The sequence below is a fragment of the Balearica regulorum genome, chromosome 1 (genome assembly GCF_011004875.1).
Source record: "Balearica regulorum gibbericeps isolate bBalReg1 chromosome 1, bBalReg1.pri, whole genome shotgun sequence".
NCBI lineage: Eukaryota > Metazoa > Chordata > Aves > Gruiformes > Gruidae > Balearica > Balearica regulorum.
The window spans coordinates 143,830,220-143,845,964 of record NC_046184.1 but is presented as its reverse complement, the minus strand read 5'-3'; the positions used below and the strand labels follow the sequence as shown (position 1 = coordinate 143,845,964).

The following is a 15,745-nucleotide window of genomic DNA, read 5'->3' as shown; positions in this document are numbered from 1 at the left end:
AGAATTGTCTTCCTTACTATGCTGCACAGTGGTTTGTCAGAAGAGAGGAAATAGTCAAATATAGAGATTAGAGTTTCAAGAATTCCTAGTTCAGATACTACATTTAATCTGCAAGTATGTTATGTATATCTCTCATTTGTAAGGGCAAATGTTTTTTACATATTTCAGCTTTACCTTGAACATATGTACCTAACCTTACCCCTGGACTGACCCAACCAACCTGTACTACAGCCCGACAGAACCAATTGCTTCCATGATTGAATGACACTCAAGACACCTGCTTCACTAAAGTGATGTATGTAATGTATGTATGCACACACACACACATATATATGCATGTATATACAAACACATCAGAAAAATGGATCACTTAACTTGTAACTGGAAGTTAGCATGAACAGACTTTAAATCTTAACTGCAATGCTTAAAATCCTTTAGATAAAGCTTCACGTAGCAAAGTAAAGCTAAGGTACGAAATGCCTTATTTCATCTCAGAGAAAATAATCTACTATTATTAGCAATAACTTGCAGGACAGAATTTCAGAAGAGTATACTGGGCAACAGTTACTCCATCTTAAAATAAGACAAGAAGGGGCAGAAAGTCCTCCTGCCATTTCTTGATCTGCAGAACAATATTCCAAATATTGTTGCTATATTGATAGCAATACTGGTTTACTTTGGGAATTTTTGATTAAACAGTGATTTCTGTTGAAGACTACACTAAGTTTTGTTAGTAAAGTACTGCTAGGACTAATTTATTCATTATTGCCAGACTCAGGCCTACTCAAATAAGCTGTTCCTCCAAAGTAACTGCAAATGGCAGGAACTTTTCCCTCCTACAGCCCTTCAGGACAGCTTTCACAGTTTTAAGCAGAGCAGGCTTTGATACAACCCAGAATCAATTAAGAAACTACTCACAGGCAGAACATTTCCTTCAGTCACATCTGACAAAGTTCTGGGAGCTCATGTAATCATTACAGCAAGAAGGAAAATCTAATGCAGCAGGACATACTAGATAGGCTGGCACTCTAAGAAATATGAGGAACCAAACCCAAATGCTTTTAAAAAAGCTTCCACAGTTTTGGTCTGGGTCATACTATAAGCTGGATAAAAGATGATCAACTCTGCATGTGTTTTGTTGGAGAATATTCATTAAGTTATTTTTCACATGCACAAAGAAAGTGAACCGAATATCATTTTCAAGAATTTTAATCTTTTGACACTTCAGTGGAATTGGTTGTCTAGTCCACAGTTGAGAAAGTGTAGTGTCACTGATTTTTTTCCATGGGTACAGAAAGAATACTTCTGTCACATGACCCTAGGAAGAGAGAAATGGAACTTTTCATGTATAAAACCTGCTTAGAAAGAAAAATTCTGACAGAGGAAAATGGCAAGCAGCTTCAATAGTATCATTTTTACTTAATACTGAACATAAATCACATTATAGACCTTTCATTCAAAATTCCCCTTAAACCCAGAGTAAGGTCAAGATTCTTATGAGTACAGTCTATAGCTATACTCAAGTGTTTAAGATAACATTCTGCTCTTCATTTAATGTTTATTAACTTATCCTACACTATTACAAATCAGTGTTTCTCTTACTAGTATTAAGTTCAGCAATTTCTTACAAACATTAAGAAAAATTCTGATGCTTAAGAAATTGAGTCTTTCTTCACAAGATTTCTAGTTATGTAGAAATGAAGACTGACAGCATACTCAACTTTTCTCAAGGGACATATTGACTAATCTTAATTTTGATTCTCCTACTTAGTATAACAAAAAATAGCTTTTCCAAATACAAATCACTTACTGTGGTAATGTACCGAGAATGAAATTCAGATGCTTCTTTTAAAAATGATAGACCAGGATGACTATTCACCACATCCTACACAAAAAGAATGACAATATCCCAAACAGTATTCATTAGTGACTATATAAAACAATTAGCACAGAATAGCACATCTGCTTCCTTAAACTAAGGGTTCAAAGTACCACAATCATTAACGATAACTTCATTTACAACATGCTTCAGGTAAACAACACTGCCGACATTTTTAAACATAAAATTACCTTCTAAAGAAGCCAGATAAACAAAAGCTTTCCTATATTTTAGACGGGCTGAAGATTTTGAACACTGCTAACCATTGTAGCTTGTAATCCAGTGACTATGATTCAGTAAAAGCCAATTTAGGTTTTATTCATTCATTAGTACACATTTGCTGATCTTTGAGAGAAACTGTATTAGGTCTTGAATTCATGCACTACTTTTCCTTTGCCCCCCAAAGGGCCTCCTTGACTTAAGTCTTCAACTGCCCTTCTAAACCATAAATATTCTGACACATGCTATTCCTGCAAACAATTTTTAATCGGTGCATCTTACTGTAGCTCTTAAAAAGAGACCTCATCTTATCCTTATCTTAGGATAACCTTAGTTATCTTAACTGTAAAAAAAGTCACTCACTAGCATCTCAGTGGACCATACAAAGTGAGTTACACTAAATATTATCAGTCAACTTTAATGAAGACCATGAAAAAGTATGTTTAGCTTAAAAAATTCAAGGCTTTGCCAGCTCTCATTTTGTTGTGCTTCCAGAACTAGTTTCAGTTGCAATTTACTTGTAAAAAAGGAATGAAGTCTTCTTGCACCAAGTAGTTGCATCCAGGGTTCATTAGAAGATGAACAAACTTTGCAGCATCATCATAGCAGGTCTGAAGTATTCTGAAATATAAATATTTCCATTTAATACTCTACACAGAAAATTGCTCATGCTACCTTGTACAGGCACCTTAGAGCACGGCCCAGAACATTTAATTCAAAAGCTAATCACCAATGTCAAAGTACACTCCAAGTGAACTTATCAAAGCAGTACTGTCTCATACATTTACATTAACGGAGGTGGGTACACCACGTAATTGATTACATGAAAGGACATTTTTAACTAAGAACTAGAAAGAGAACTAGAAAGAAGAAAAAGCATTTTGTCCAGAACTGGCATCTACAAGTGAGGGCCATGGTTTTCACTTTTCCCGTAAACAACCAGTCATTTACCAAGTATTTTAAAAATCTATAAGCACTGTAAATAAAGATTTGTTTGTTTGTTTATGTTAAAGCGATGATTTATTTACATTTTCCCAGGCACAAGTTTGCCATAATCAACCATTGACAGCAAAGTGGTTTATTCCCCTTTACAGACTGAATCTCATTCAGAGCTTAAAATATCACATTTCAATTAAAAAATGCAGTACTTCTAAAAAAATCTACTTACTTCCTCCACATTGCAACAAATTTATGAACTGACACATATCCTGTTCGTTCACCTCCAGCACAATAAAACAAAGGACCTTTCCAGTAAAGTGGGCATTCACAAGCCTAGAATGAAAGTATACATCAAGCCAGTTTGTTGATTGCTTATCTGAGGGTTACTCCCCCATTTATAAATCTTACAAAAATTAAGTTTTACAAGTGTTAAGAAGAAAACATTAAGGCACAGATTTTTTTAAACTGTGTCTGAAACCAAGTGCACCTTCCAAAATAATTCATTTTAGGCAACTGCTTTAGGCTGAAATCCAAAAGTGGAAAGCAAACCATAGGGCAACTTGCCGCATTCCTAACAGATGCTCTGTCCACGCTCCAAGCAGCTGAACAGAGAGTCCATCTTAGTAAACTCCACTACAGGGCTGGATGTCTTTAAGCTGAGCTCAAGACAGCACAGCTACACAGCTTCTGAACTGAAGCAAATTCACATTTGTCTGGCTTAGAGGATGCACATCATCTATCCAATCATAAGTAGCAGGCCAGCCTGCCCTGAGCAGCAGGATCTTGCTTCCCAGCTACAGCGCTGCTTCTGTGCCTGCTCCAAGCTTCCTCAGTCCTAACAGCTAAGTACCTCTCTCTCGCCTAAAACTGACTGTGACTTGGAATCATCAGACATGCCAGCACCTCTGAGAATTTCATTTGGATCTCAATAAGATTGTGAATACTGCAAGATGTATAAGGTCACTGGAGCAAAAGGACAGTTACTTCTCATGCAATAGTTTAACAAGTACTTTAAAAAATAAGAAAAAGTTTGACAAATACTGTCTTTAGTCTAGAAGGCTTTTCCCTACACTTCAGAAGGGTGCCTTTCATCACCAAATAGTGCATGGCTGGACTCTTCCACCTTTCTTGCTGAGAGGGAAGGATCTCTTCCACCTCTCCCCACTTCTCTGTGGAAAGGAGCTGTGGAAGGCAGGAACCCTATCATTCAGATGAGCAGTTACAGACTTCTGGCAAGGCAAACAAGGAGTTTCTGAACTCCTTGTTTCTGGACTCCAGTCCTGCTCTTGTGAAAAGTCTTTGACCCTGGACTTTGCATTTAAAGTGACAGGACCAGGGATGAGAACCTGCCACTCATGACCAAGACCATGACTTGCAGTGATAACATTTCAGGCATTGATTCAATATAATAAAATGGAAAATTAAACTTAAGTAGTTTGTCTTTTACGCAGAAGTTAAAAATATTTGCTGCTTTCTAAGCTCAGTATTTTGTCATTCTACCATAACTCTAAGTTAGCTATACAGTAGTGACTAGAGGGCTATAATCTCAAGTTATAATCTCTGTCTTTCAATGTCTTTACAATGTAGGCTCATGACACTGCCAAATGAGAAAAACACTGTGTGGATGCCCGAAAACAAAATGTATATTAGCAGTGCTTTTGGTCAATACAGAACACAGAAAAACATACAGCCTGCCCTTCAGTATTTGGTTGTTTATGCAAATAAAAATAACAGTTCAAGTTTTGTTTTAATGTTTGTTTCTTTTTGTAAGCAAAATGCAGGGCCATTTGAGACATAGTTAATGCAAAGATTTCCACACATAACTGTGCCACCAACAATGTTGAATGTGATGTCTTACTGGTACTCCCTTATAGGAGATGAAGACACATAATGCAAAAAACAAAACACAGAACTCATGTTTCCTTTCCATAGGTGTACAGTACTAAAAGCAAACAGCCAACAAGTTCTCACCTTTGCAACCTTCCCCATGTCTTCTAATGTTGCCCTCTCATTTGGAAACTCAGAGAAAGTTCTCTCAATTTTGGCAATCACAGCATCTATATTCACTTTTTCCTTAGGACATCCTCGAGGAAAATAGAAAGTTGGAATGTTTTGACTAAGTGATGGTTGCAAAGTTTCTTCCTTCTTTGTCTGAACCTAAACAGATAAGTACACATTTGACAGTCAGGTACAATGAAATCACATATAAGTCATCCTCAGATGACTTCAACCTCTTGGTATTATATGTTACAACGCACCTTCAAAAAGATTTCTGATGACAGGCTGAATAAGCTAGTTAAGAATGAGGGCACATTGGAAAAATTCATGAGTATTTCCAAAAAAACCTGTCATTTAGAAAGATTTCTAGGATGTTAAAAAAATAAAAACAACTTCAGTCTTCAATGTATGAAGTTTCAAGATTAATACACTAGACAGCTTCTCGGAAACATCTGAAATAACTCAGGTTATATTATCAGATTCAGAAGAAAAAACTTCAACATCTAGCTTAACACACAGGTCATGAAAGAAATTGCTTTTGAAATATTTCTAGTTTCACAGCTTCAAACTTTTGCAATAAGCATGACAACTTTTTTTTTTTTTACAAACCACCACCAATTTAGTCACAGTGAAGATGGTTTGTTGTGTGTGTGTTTTGTTTTTTTTTTTTTAAATTCTTAAAATGCTTGATTTTATAAAGGTAGTAAATGATTCCTGCAGGGGGATTTTTTTTTTTGTAAACTACACATAATCATGGCATGAGAGCTTCAAAATCTGCTTCTCAAGAATCTGTGATATACCATACTACTAAAAAAAAGATGACCAGTAACAAGAGAAATTATTTATTTACATGCACTTAGCTTCAGTAAAAAAGAATTTACCTAATACTTAGTTTCCAAAAGAAAGTCCAATAAAGCAGAGAAACAAAGATAACAAGCAAAGTAACAATAGAGTTGTAGCAACTCAAAATTAGCAATTAAACATGAAGCCTTTCACCCCAGGGTCGCTGTTCAAATGTTAAAACACTGGTTAATGCTATAAGAGGCTTATCCTAGTATTAAATATGTTCAAGATCCCTGAATTCCATCTCTCATTTCCAAACAGAATTGAGGGGAGGGGAACCCCAAGGCCCAAAACCACCCCAAGAAACTCTAACCCTCATTTTACTCCTCATCACCTTTGTAAAAGTGCCTGTACAGATACCTGGCTTTCTAACCACAATCAAAATCCTTCCTTAAGTCGGTGAAAGAACTAGGTGCTTACAGACAGCAGATGTTAGTTTGCAAGGTTCCAACCCAGGAGCCTCCAACTGGAATGCTACACATGCTAAAAAATGCCTGAATTAAATGCAGAGGAGGGGAAAGAAAGGTTGAGCCAGCATTCCTGTTCACAGCTGCAGAATTACCCTCAACTGACTTACAAGTTTTATTTCATAGAGGAAAAAGTTACCTTGGATCTGGGACACCTAAAGTCATGCCTGCCATTTTCTAAGAATCCTGTAAGTTACAGCTTTTGATACCTCGACATTATTTTAGCAGTCCAGCTAATGAGGTATCAGCTCAAACAGAAGTGTCACCAAGCATCAAAAACCCCTTCCAAACATAGACTTCCAAACATTTGGGAAGAATAGAGAATAAAACGTTGCTATCTTTAAGTAACATTACCATCAGCAGTACAAATACAGTATATAATTGGATTAACACCTTGTTTCATTTCAGAAACCCAGCATCAGCACTTAATAGAGCACTAGCAGTTACCCTGTGCAAAACCAGACTAGAGACCTGTTCCTTGGACTGGTACAACACAGCCAGATAGCTAGCAATGCTTTTGAGAACTGGCAATCAAACCCTTACATTGGTTCCAAAGAGCAAGGTTATTTTATTTTATTTCCCCTTTTCCCCCATTTACAAGATCTGCCTGGACAGCCGTTCTCATGCAAGTTGCTCAGATTGCCACCAAAGTGGCAGGTGTTCCAATTCTTCTGAGGTGCCCGATGAGGTCTGCCGCAGCTGAGGAAAGGCTAAGTGTCAGTTATGGACTACTAACGTCCCCTGAACATTTCAGGTAACAGGAGGTAAATCAGTATTCCAAAAAAACCTAGTACAGACAGACAAGGCATTTTTAAAATCCACAGCTAGGAAAATGTAGACCCTCAGATTAAAAAAACCCCTTTATTTTAAAAGAAAAGATAGGGGCAGAGGGAAGACTACATTGGAAAAGGTCCCAAAAGAAGAAGAAAGGTTATCAACAGAAGTATTCGTTCACTGGAAACTTTATATTATTTCAGAAACTACTCATTTACTTCAGATACCTCAGAATACCCAATAAGTTATTTCCATTAGTCCAGGTTAAAAGCTGTTTTTAAATGCATGTGGAAATCTCAGTTCAGGATTTGTAGTAAGACCTATTTTAGTATGTGTAACTTCCTCGGGTATTATTTAAAAGAATTATACAATAAAAGCTTTTTACTTAGTTTTCATCTTTTTGTCCATTGTAAACATGTTCCAGACCATGATTTTGAGGAAGAACATAAGCAACAGATTCAGAATTGAAGACAAGATGTATATGTGAAGAAAATTGATTTTTCCAAGATAAAAATGTTATGTTTAATTCTGACTGAATTTGGTATATTTAGTATAAAAATATCTAATATTTAATCTATAAAACAGTGTATTTATTGAATTCCAAAACCAATTATAGATTACAAACCTCTCACTACCAGACAAAATAGCTTCTTATATTGAAAAGATATTTCTTGTTTCTCCAAGTCAGTGAAAGAAGAAAGTATAAGAATGCTTAATTTGTATTAGAAAGTATACGATCTCTTCACAATCACTTCTGATGATTTATGTGGTGCCTACGTATAGGTATCTAGTGAGAATACCATTTAGGGCACAACCCAAAATGCCCTTGTGTATTGCACATGGTATCCAGCAGCCAGCTCAGAGCACAGCTCTCGCTCTGCATCTGCCACGCGGATATTCTGAGCACACTAATGCTTCTTAAATGCCACTAGCAACTTGCAACTGGACAACTGAATTGTACTGTTAATGTCAGTCAACACAGGGATAAGAGCCTGTACCAAAGAAAGAAACAGGTCATCCAAAACTATCAGCTCCAACTAATGCACTGTAAAGTTACATCTCTTCTCTCTCCTCACCTTCCCAAGAAGAGCCAGCGATTCTTCTCTTCTCTCAGTCTGAATCCCATCTGACAACCGAAAGGCTCCTTGTACAACTGGCACTACTCTGCTGTATGAGCTCTAATGAAGGAACACGTGATGCTAGAAGGGCTCTGAAAGCTCCACTATCTTCTATAATTTCATCTAGCTACTTCTGTAGATGCAGATGTTGTAAAGCTGATGAAAACAGTCAGTTCTGTCATTTTAGGGCAATCAAAATGCACTAATTGTGTTAGATTAAGCTGTTCTAAAATTAATTATATCTTTAACCAGGGAATTTCTTCATTAACAAGAACTGCTAGAAGTCTGCTAACACTGGATCTTTGAATGGAAAGCCTGCAGCCACAGTTCGTTATTCTTTACGCAAAGATTCCATTTCAGTTGTCAATTTAACATTTAGAAAGTGACCTATGTTTTCTTACGGCTCAAGTTCAAACCTTTAATACCTGTACCAGTAAACTAAACTAACAAAAAAGAGACTGGTTTGGTAAGATTTTTCACTGCAACTTGCCAAGAAATAGCACAAAAACCAATGTGCTTGGAGTTAAGGATAACAGCTGTATAAGTTTGTAAATAACTCATTCAAGCAGGTATGTGCTGCAGTGTCACGACTGAATGGCACATTAACCTTTGCAACAAGTATATGTAACATCCAGAATCTGTAATCTTACTGTGAACTTGCCTCTGCAGTTTAAGTTTCATGAAAAAGATTGGAAGCAAGGATTCCTTGAAAATTCCTCATTTGTAATAATGTAAACAAACTTATGTAAAATTTGTCTTTAAGAGAATTCAAGAAAACCTGACATATACAACCTTACAGACTGTCCAACACTTATGTACCTTCACTGTTATAAAGGAGGAAGTGGAAATTTATACCCCACCAGGGTGACCATTCAAAGGGCAAACTTCCCATTTTATGTTGCAACTCTTCCAACTGTTGTCCAGCAGTTGTTTACAATAATGGTACAAAACTATTATCTTAATTACAATATAGTCCTATGTTATTTACTAATAGAGAACATGGATACACCTCATTCCAAAGACAGAAGTTCAGTCTTCTTGCTAGATAGTCTTCTTATATTTACCAAGAGATGAGTTGCATGCAGCTAACTTGGTTCTAAGCAAAAAAAGAAGACAGCAGGGAATTTGAAATGAGGTGCCCTTTACCCTCTCTCTCTGAACTGAAAGAAAGAGCTGATGCCATGATGGAGTGGTTCAACAATGGGATGTAGTTCTGAAATAAAAGGAAGGAGGTACTCGTTCCCAGGCATTTTAAGACTGTATACTCAGTCAAGTCTAGATCTACATCTACACAGAGACCACCACCCAGAAGTACTGAACGCCAAAAAGGGGTTGAATATGTGGATTGAAATGCAAGGAAGTGAGACCTTACTTAAAAAGGACTTGCTGAAAAATGGAACAAGGTAAATGTTTATGAATGTAATATTTTTTAGACAGCTTACTGATTAAGTACAAGCTCATTGAGCTGATTTGGAATTTGCATTGTTTTGACATGACTACAGGAAAAGATAACTTCATTCAGAAACACTGATGCTTCCTACTATCTGACAGACACCAACATTTGTTATGCCTGTTTCTCTGAAGAAACATTTAAAACATATTTACAGAGGTAGCATTCAGCTCTTGCTGTATTATTTGAATTTCCATAAGGATGTCCATATTAGAAAAAAGTCAATGGAATACATACAACAGTCAAGACAATAAGACCCCAAAATATTCAACCTCACATTTATGCTCAACTTCACATTAAGTTTTTACTAAGTGGTACACCACAATCCCCCCAAAAAGAATGGCATTAAATACTGAAAATACAGTAAAGATATTTTTACCTATCAAATAGGTAAAAGTTTGATTCAAATCCTTAGTATTTTTAACAAGGGAATTAAAAAGAAGTGTTGCAATACTTTTCAAAAGAACAATGAATAAATTAATCTAGTTTGTCAATAGACTGGGTCAAATATATTATATATTATTTTATATATATATATATCACACTTTATGCTAATATTACCTGGATAAAACAAAGTGCATAATAAGCCAAGAGGATTTTATGCAGAGGTATGCTATTCAGCCTTTAAAATCCTGACATCCCTGTAATCACCCAACACCACAAGCAGATACTGCATGAAGTTCCCTGATATACAACAGAAAATGGAAGTCAATGCAGAGACCCACAGGACAACAGGGTGGTAGCGATGAGACCCAAATGCTGTTTAGCACATGAACTGAATTCAAAGCTTATTGCTACATTATTTCCTTTTTTAATGAAAAGTCTCTTCTTTACTAAATTCAGTAAGTTCTTAGAGAATACAAGGTATCCTACAGTCTATCAAAGTTAAATGGAAAATGTTATCAGTAAGCAGGCTCAAAAGGAATACATGACCAGCCTTCCCATCTTTGTGATCTTTTACAGCCACCAGTTTAAGTCTGACCACTAATTACTGGAATATTTCTTCTTTAACTCACCATCTATTTGATTGTGCAGCAAAACTCAACATTTCCCTCCAGAAAAGCAAGTGACATGATCAGTAGTTATATAAAATTTAAATCTTGAAGACACTAGGTAAAAGATCTATGCTATTATTGTCTAGAAAAGGAGTCAGTCTCCTTTGGAAGGAAAGAGACATTAATTGAGAAAAATCTGTTCCAACACATCAAATATTTTGGCATGTTAAAAGTGCCTTCAGAAATCTGCTTCAGGATAGGTAAAGTAAGCTTACTGCCAGAACTTCCCTCAGGACAAGCCCAGAGAAAAATCTCTTCTGTAACACCAGCTTTCTTGACCTTGTGGTAGACATTTGATTTCCATTTATCCAAGTTAAGTGATGTTTTTTCCCTTGTTCTCTGTATGCTCTTTATTAGTCTCTTTCTAGCCAAACTAAAAAGACAGATTTATTACTGCAAGAGTTCACTGACTGTACCATTTCCCTTTCAGCTTGATATGCTTAACAGTACTTTTTCTCTGTGAAAAACAATCCTTTGACAGCTTAAATCTTTCAAAATTTGGGGTTTTTTTTACAAGCTAGATTTCTCTATAATCTAGCTATTGCCCTGAAAACTAGCTCAAACACAGTAAGTTAATCTGAAAACTTAATAATGAAGTTCCACAGAACGGCATAAGGCAAGCTACACCACAGTACACCTGCATCTTCCCCTGCTCCCACATATAGTTTACCAATGCATGTGTTGGTACTAGTGATAGTAAAGCAGTATGGTGAATTGCTCAGATCACCAAAACATCTAAAAAGCAAAGTTAAAATACCCCACCTATTCCTCCTCATCCAATCTCACACAGCTGATTCCACTTAGAAGCAACATGGTTCTGACACTAACATAGGGAAGATTAGAGGAATACTGTGGCAGTATTATTTGAAATAAGTTTACATTAGGCTCAAAACCTTGCTAGGATCATGATTCATCTTGCTTAAGTTAGTCAGAAAGTTAAGACATATGTGAACGATCAAGCTCAGAGACATACCTATGGAGAATGAACCTATGTTAAAAACAGGTGTTAGGGTATATATGCAGAAGTCTGTCCTCTGGCAACAAACATTTTAGTCCCAGTTGCTTCTTCCTATCCTGGACTTCAGCTTGCTATCCTTCAGTCACTGGCAGCTGTTTCTGGATGTGCTATAGAGACTAATTTTATCATACATGATCCTCTTTCCTTTCCACAGTAAGAGATAAACATCCATTAATTTTAACTCTGATGCAGTTTTAGACTAGCTTACTTTTGCTGTTAGTCTTAACTCAGATCATTTCTCTGATCCAGTTTGGTCTGTAGTCAAAATTTGTGCTACAATGAGGGGAAGGAAATGGAAAAATTAATACACTTTTCTATACAGTTTAGCCATATATCATTAGAAGAAAAAAAGTACTTGAAACTATACTGTTTCTGATTTTATGCATACTGGTCACCTGAATCAACACAAGGGAGCAGGCTTCAGCAACCCTCCCAATGCAGTCTGTGTTCCAGTTAGCAACTCCATGTTCACCTTCAAATTCTGACCAGACAAATATGTTGGGAGCCTCCTGCCTGCATGCCAGGTTGTGTGCTCATCTTCGTTTTACACAGATTGACTGCTATCAATCTCATTTATGCATGTTCTTGGGAGTTTACTCTCAAGTCTATTTCTGCACAAAAGTCTATGGTCATTTGGTCTTGTGATTCAATGCAAATGATAATCCTCAATGCCAAACCAACTTTACTCTAGAGATGGAGCCATACACTGCTCTGTCCCATTTTGGCAGAATTAAAGTACCCTGAGGTTCTGGGATTGACATAGTCCAGCAAGGAGCAATTCCATAAGCAAACCAAAAGAGATTGTGAGGTTTAGCAGTCAGGAGTCCAGGATCCTTCCTCATGTTACAATAATAAAAATGAAGTCTAAGGCATAACACAAACTTGCACTACAACTTGTAGAACGAAGGAGGAATATGACAGAACTAGAGCTCTGGCCTAAAAATACATTAAATTTCTTATTTGCTGTAGAGCTGTTTTATATGCTTAAGGATGAAAGCGTTTTGTATATTTAGTTTAGTTATATGTCAAACTTGTTGTGTTCAGAAATTCATAGAGCAGACACTGTTACTGGAAGTTGAGATAAAACATATGGTGAATCTATACTGATCTGTTCCTTCTTCTGTCCACTGACAACCTGAGTCAGGCAAAACCCTTCCTGGATTGGCAACTGACAGCCAAACTACAAATAGAAAGCTCAGAAAACTTAGTTGATTTGCATGGTTGTTTTTTGTTTGGGTTTTTTTTTTAATCACTCAGTATCAAATTCTACTGCACCTTTAGTGCAGTAACTCACCACTAACATGGTCCATCTGGACAGCAAACATCAACTTCAACAGCAAAATTTCAATCCATCCAGAGCATCCCTGGCTACCAAGTGGCAGGGATAAGAATTTATATTTACTTTACAATGTAGTGTTGGAAAATTCAGCTTATTACCAAACTAGAATTCAGGTCTATTTTGTCACTGTTTGTATGGTAACCTCTGATTTTTGAGGTTAAAAGAGAGAATTGTTACTTGTCTGCCACCTGAAGCTAGTTTCTCCCTTTAAGTCTCCAGACAGCAGAGTAAGAAGTAGTTCAGCTAGTTAAGGTGAAGGAGGGTAGATTTAGATTAGCTATTTGAAAAAAACCTCTTCCCTATGAGGGTGGTGAGGCACTGGAACAGGTTGCCCAAAGAAGCTGTAGATGCCTGGAAGTGTTCAAGGCCAGGTTGGATGAGGCTTTGGGCAACCTGGTCTAGTGGAGGGTGTCCCTGCCCATGGCAGGGGGGGTGGAACTAGATGATCTTTGAGGTCCCTTCCAACCCAAACCATTCTATGATAGTTACTCTTAATTGCATGATAGCTTGGGAAAGAAGCAACCCACCCAGTTTGAGTGAAATTGCTATGGTAAGGATCATCACTAGGTAGTCCTGAAAGTCTTACTAAAGCTGAAAGTATTATTTCAAAAACTTTTGATAGTGGCACAACTAATCAGCAACTCTTCCCCTTTAATTTAATCAAGCTATATTTAAACAGCCAAAACAGGCCACAAGAATTCTATGCAGGGGCTTTCTATGTTCAAGACTCAATATTTCAGCAGGGCACCATCTACACAAACCTATTTGGGATAGCATCTTAATTCTCATTTAGGTGGAGACAGTAAGTAGTGGCATCCAGGAAAAGATTCCACCCAAAACTATGAAATACATTTCATACATACCATCTTGCACATTAAAATTATAAACACATTCAACTAAAAGCACATGTAAATGGTCACCACAGACAAATTGTACTACATGTACACATATAGAAGTCACATGCAATAAACAAGTAAGCACAGGAAAACTTTCAAATGGTCAAAACCTCATTTTCACTAGTTCAGCGAAGACTGAACTTTCCATCTGAGATATTAGCATCACTTCTCTGCATGATACGTAACCATTATAGCACGCACTTGCCACTCCCCTCACTTTCAACAAAATACATATATATATATGTGTGTGTATCTGCACTAAGATCTCTTACCAGGGCTCTACAACTGATTTTGGAAATACCAGGATTCTCCTGATTTGCAGTTTGGTATAGCTGACCTAGATGAATCATGCAGTCCTGCTGGGAACTGGAAGATGCTATTGCAAATGCATCATTGCTGTAGAAACACCTCCAAACACGGCTGCATATGTTTGGTTTTTTGGACAGTCACATAGAGCTTCAGCTTCAAGAAAGTCACGGTTATGTAGTTAGAAAGAGTTTAATGATTTATTCATAAATGGCCTGGTGTGGGGATTGAACGGAAAAAGGAAGAGGTAGTTACCACTCCCCCAAAGCCATGAGTACAAGAGACCTTTGCATATTACGTGCGTGTCCCTCAGTAACTTGTTTTATTTGCTGACAAAACTTTTACCAAAGCTTTAGAAGTAGGATCCTCTAACAGTTCGGTGTGGCTGACCAGTGAAAATACTTTGTCTCCTCCACTTGCCCTGCTAATTTACAAAAGGAAAAAGCGACATAAAATGGAAAAAAGCAAGATTCTTCAGAAAAATCTATCCTGTGAAAGGCAATTTCTACATTTTGTGCTAAGACAGAAGCGATGCAAAAATATTAATCACTGGCTGTAAGTTGTTGTCAAACAGCCTCCATTTTACGAATTATGTCAAATCAAGTATCCCAGTCACTAATATATCCGGTTTGTCATATAGTTACAGCTTTCTCAGAAAATATTCCAGTCATAGGTTAAATCAGTACTGTTATTCTTTACCAGCATATTCTGTTGTCCCAGCCATTTTCAGGAGACAAGCTGTTAAGATCCTCCTAGTACATAATCATTTTGATTGTACACAGCCAATGGATCACACTGGGACTTGCTACCTGTAAAGGAGCCATGACTGCCTAAACATCATTTTAATGGGGAAAAAATGACAGTCAGTTAGACCTGAGGCAATTCTAATATTTGTCTGCAGAAAACAGGCCTTGTCAGGACAGGCCATCAGTTCGACATCAAAAGTAACAAATAGGGCTAAGACAGACATCCACTTAATTCTTAAACTCTGCAATAGTTTCTCATCCTTCTATGTTCACAACAAAACAAATTTCAATCACTCAGTGCAATTGAGCATCAGAAAAATCCACTCAAGAAAAATATCGACAAGTTCAGCCTTGTTACTGAGCTGCAGAGTCAACAGTTGGAGCAAGTATTCCCTCAACTTCTTGTCTGGCAATGCCCCAACAAGTTCTGATTTGGACAACTGCAAAAACAATCTCATACCCCTCTGATCCTGTAAAAGTTGAAGGATATTTTACATGAAGGTATGCCAAACTGTTTCAGGCTTTGTAGCATACAAAGTACTACCATCAGTCATAGAACATCTACTATTAGTAGCATTAGTGATTATAAAGGTATGGGAAGTATGTTAAAATGGAGAAAAGGCTAGTCACTCTCTTATCCCACAGGAAAAAAAAAATAAATAGGAACTCTTCAATGTCTGAATTGTTGGGTCAAAAAA

At 36.9% G+C, this 15,745-nt stretch overlaps 1 protein-coding gene across 3 annotated transcripts in view; it reads right to left on the bottom strand.

Moving 5' to 3' along the window:
* Positions 1–15,745, bottom strand: part of PPP2R3B (protein phosphatase 2 regulatory subunit B''beta) — a 56,152-nt gene that overhangs the window by 16,868 nt on the left and 23,539 nt on the right. For all 3 annotated transcript variants that reach the window (XM_075737033.1, XM_075737042.1, XM_075737048.1), the window contains 4 exons: positions 5,009–5,194; positions 3,267–3,370; positions 2,617–2,719; positions 1,811–1,885 (listed from right to left, as the gene is read on the bottom strand). In XM_075737033.1, coding sequence (XP_075593148.1) covers positions 1,811–1,885; positions 2,617–2,719; positions 3,267–3,370; positions 5,009–5,194 — 468 coding nt within the window. The remainder of the gene's footprint in view (positions 1–1,810; positions 1,886–2,616; positions 2,720–3,266; positions 3,371–5,008; positions 5,195–15,745) is intronic.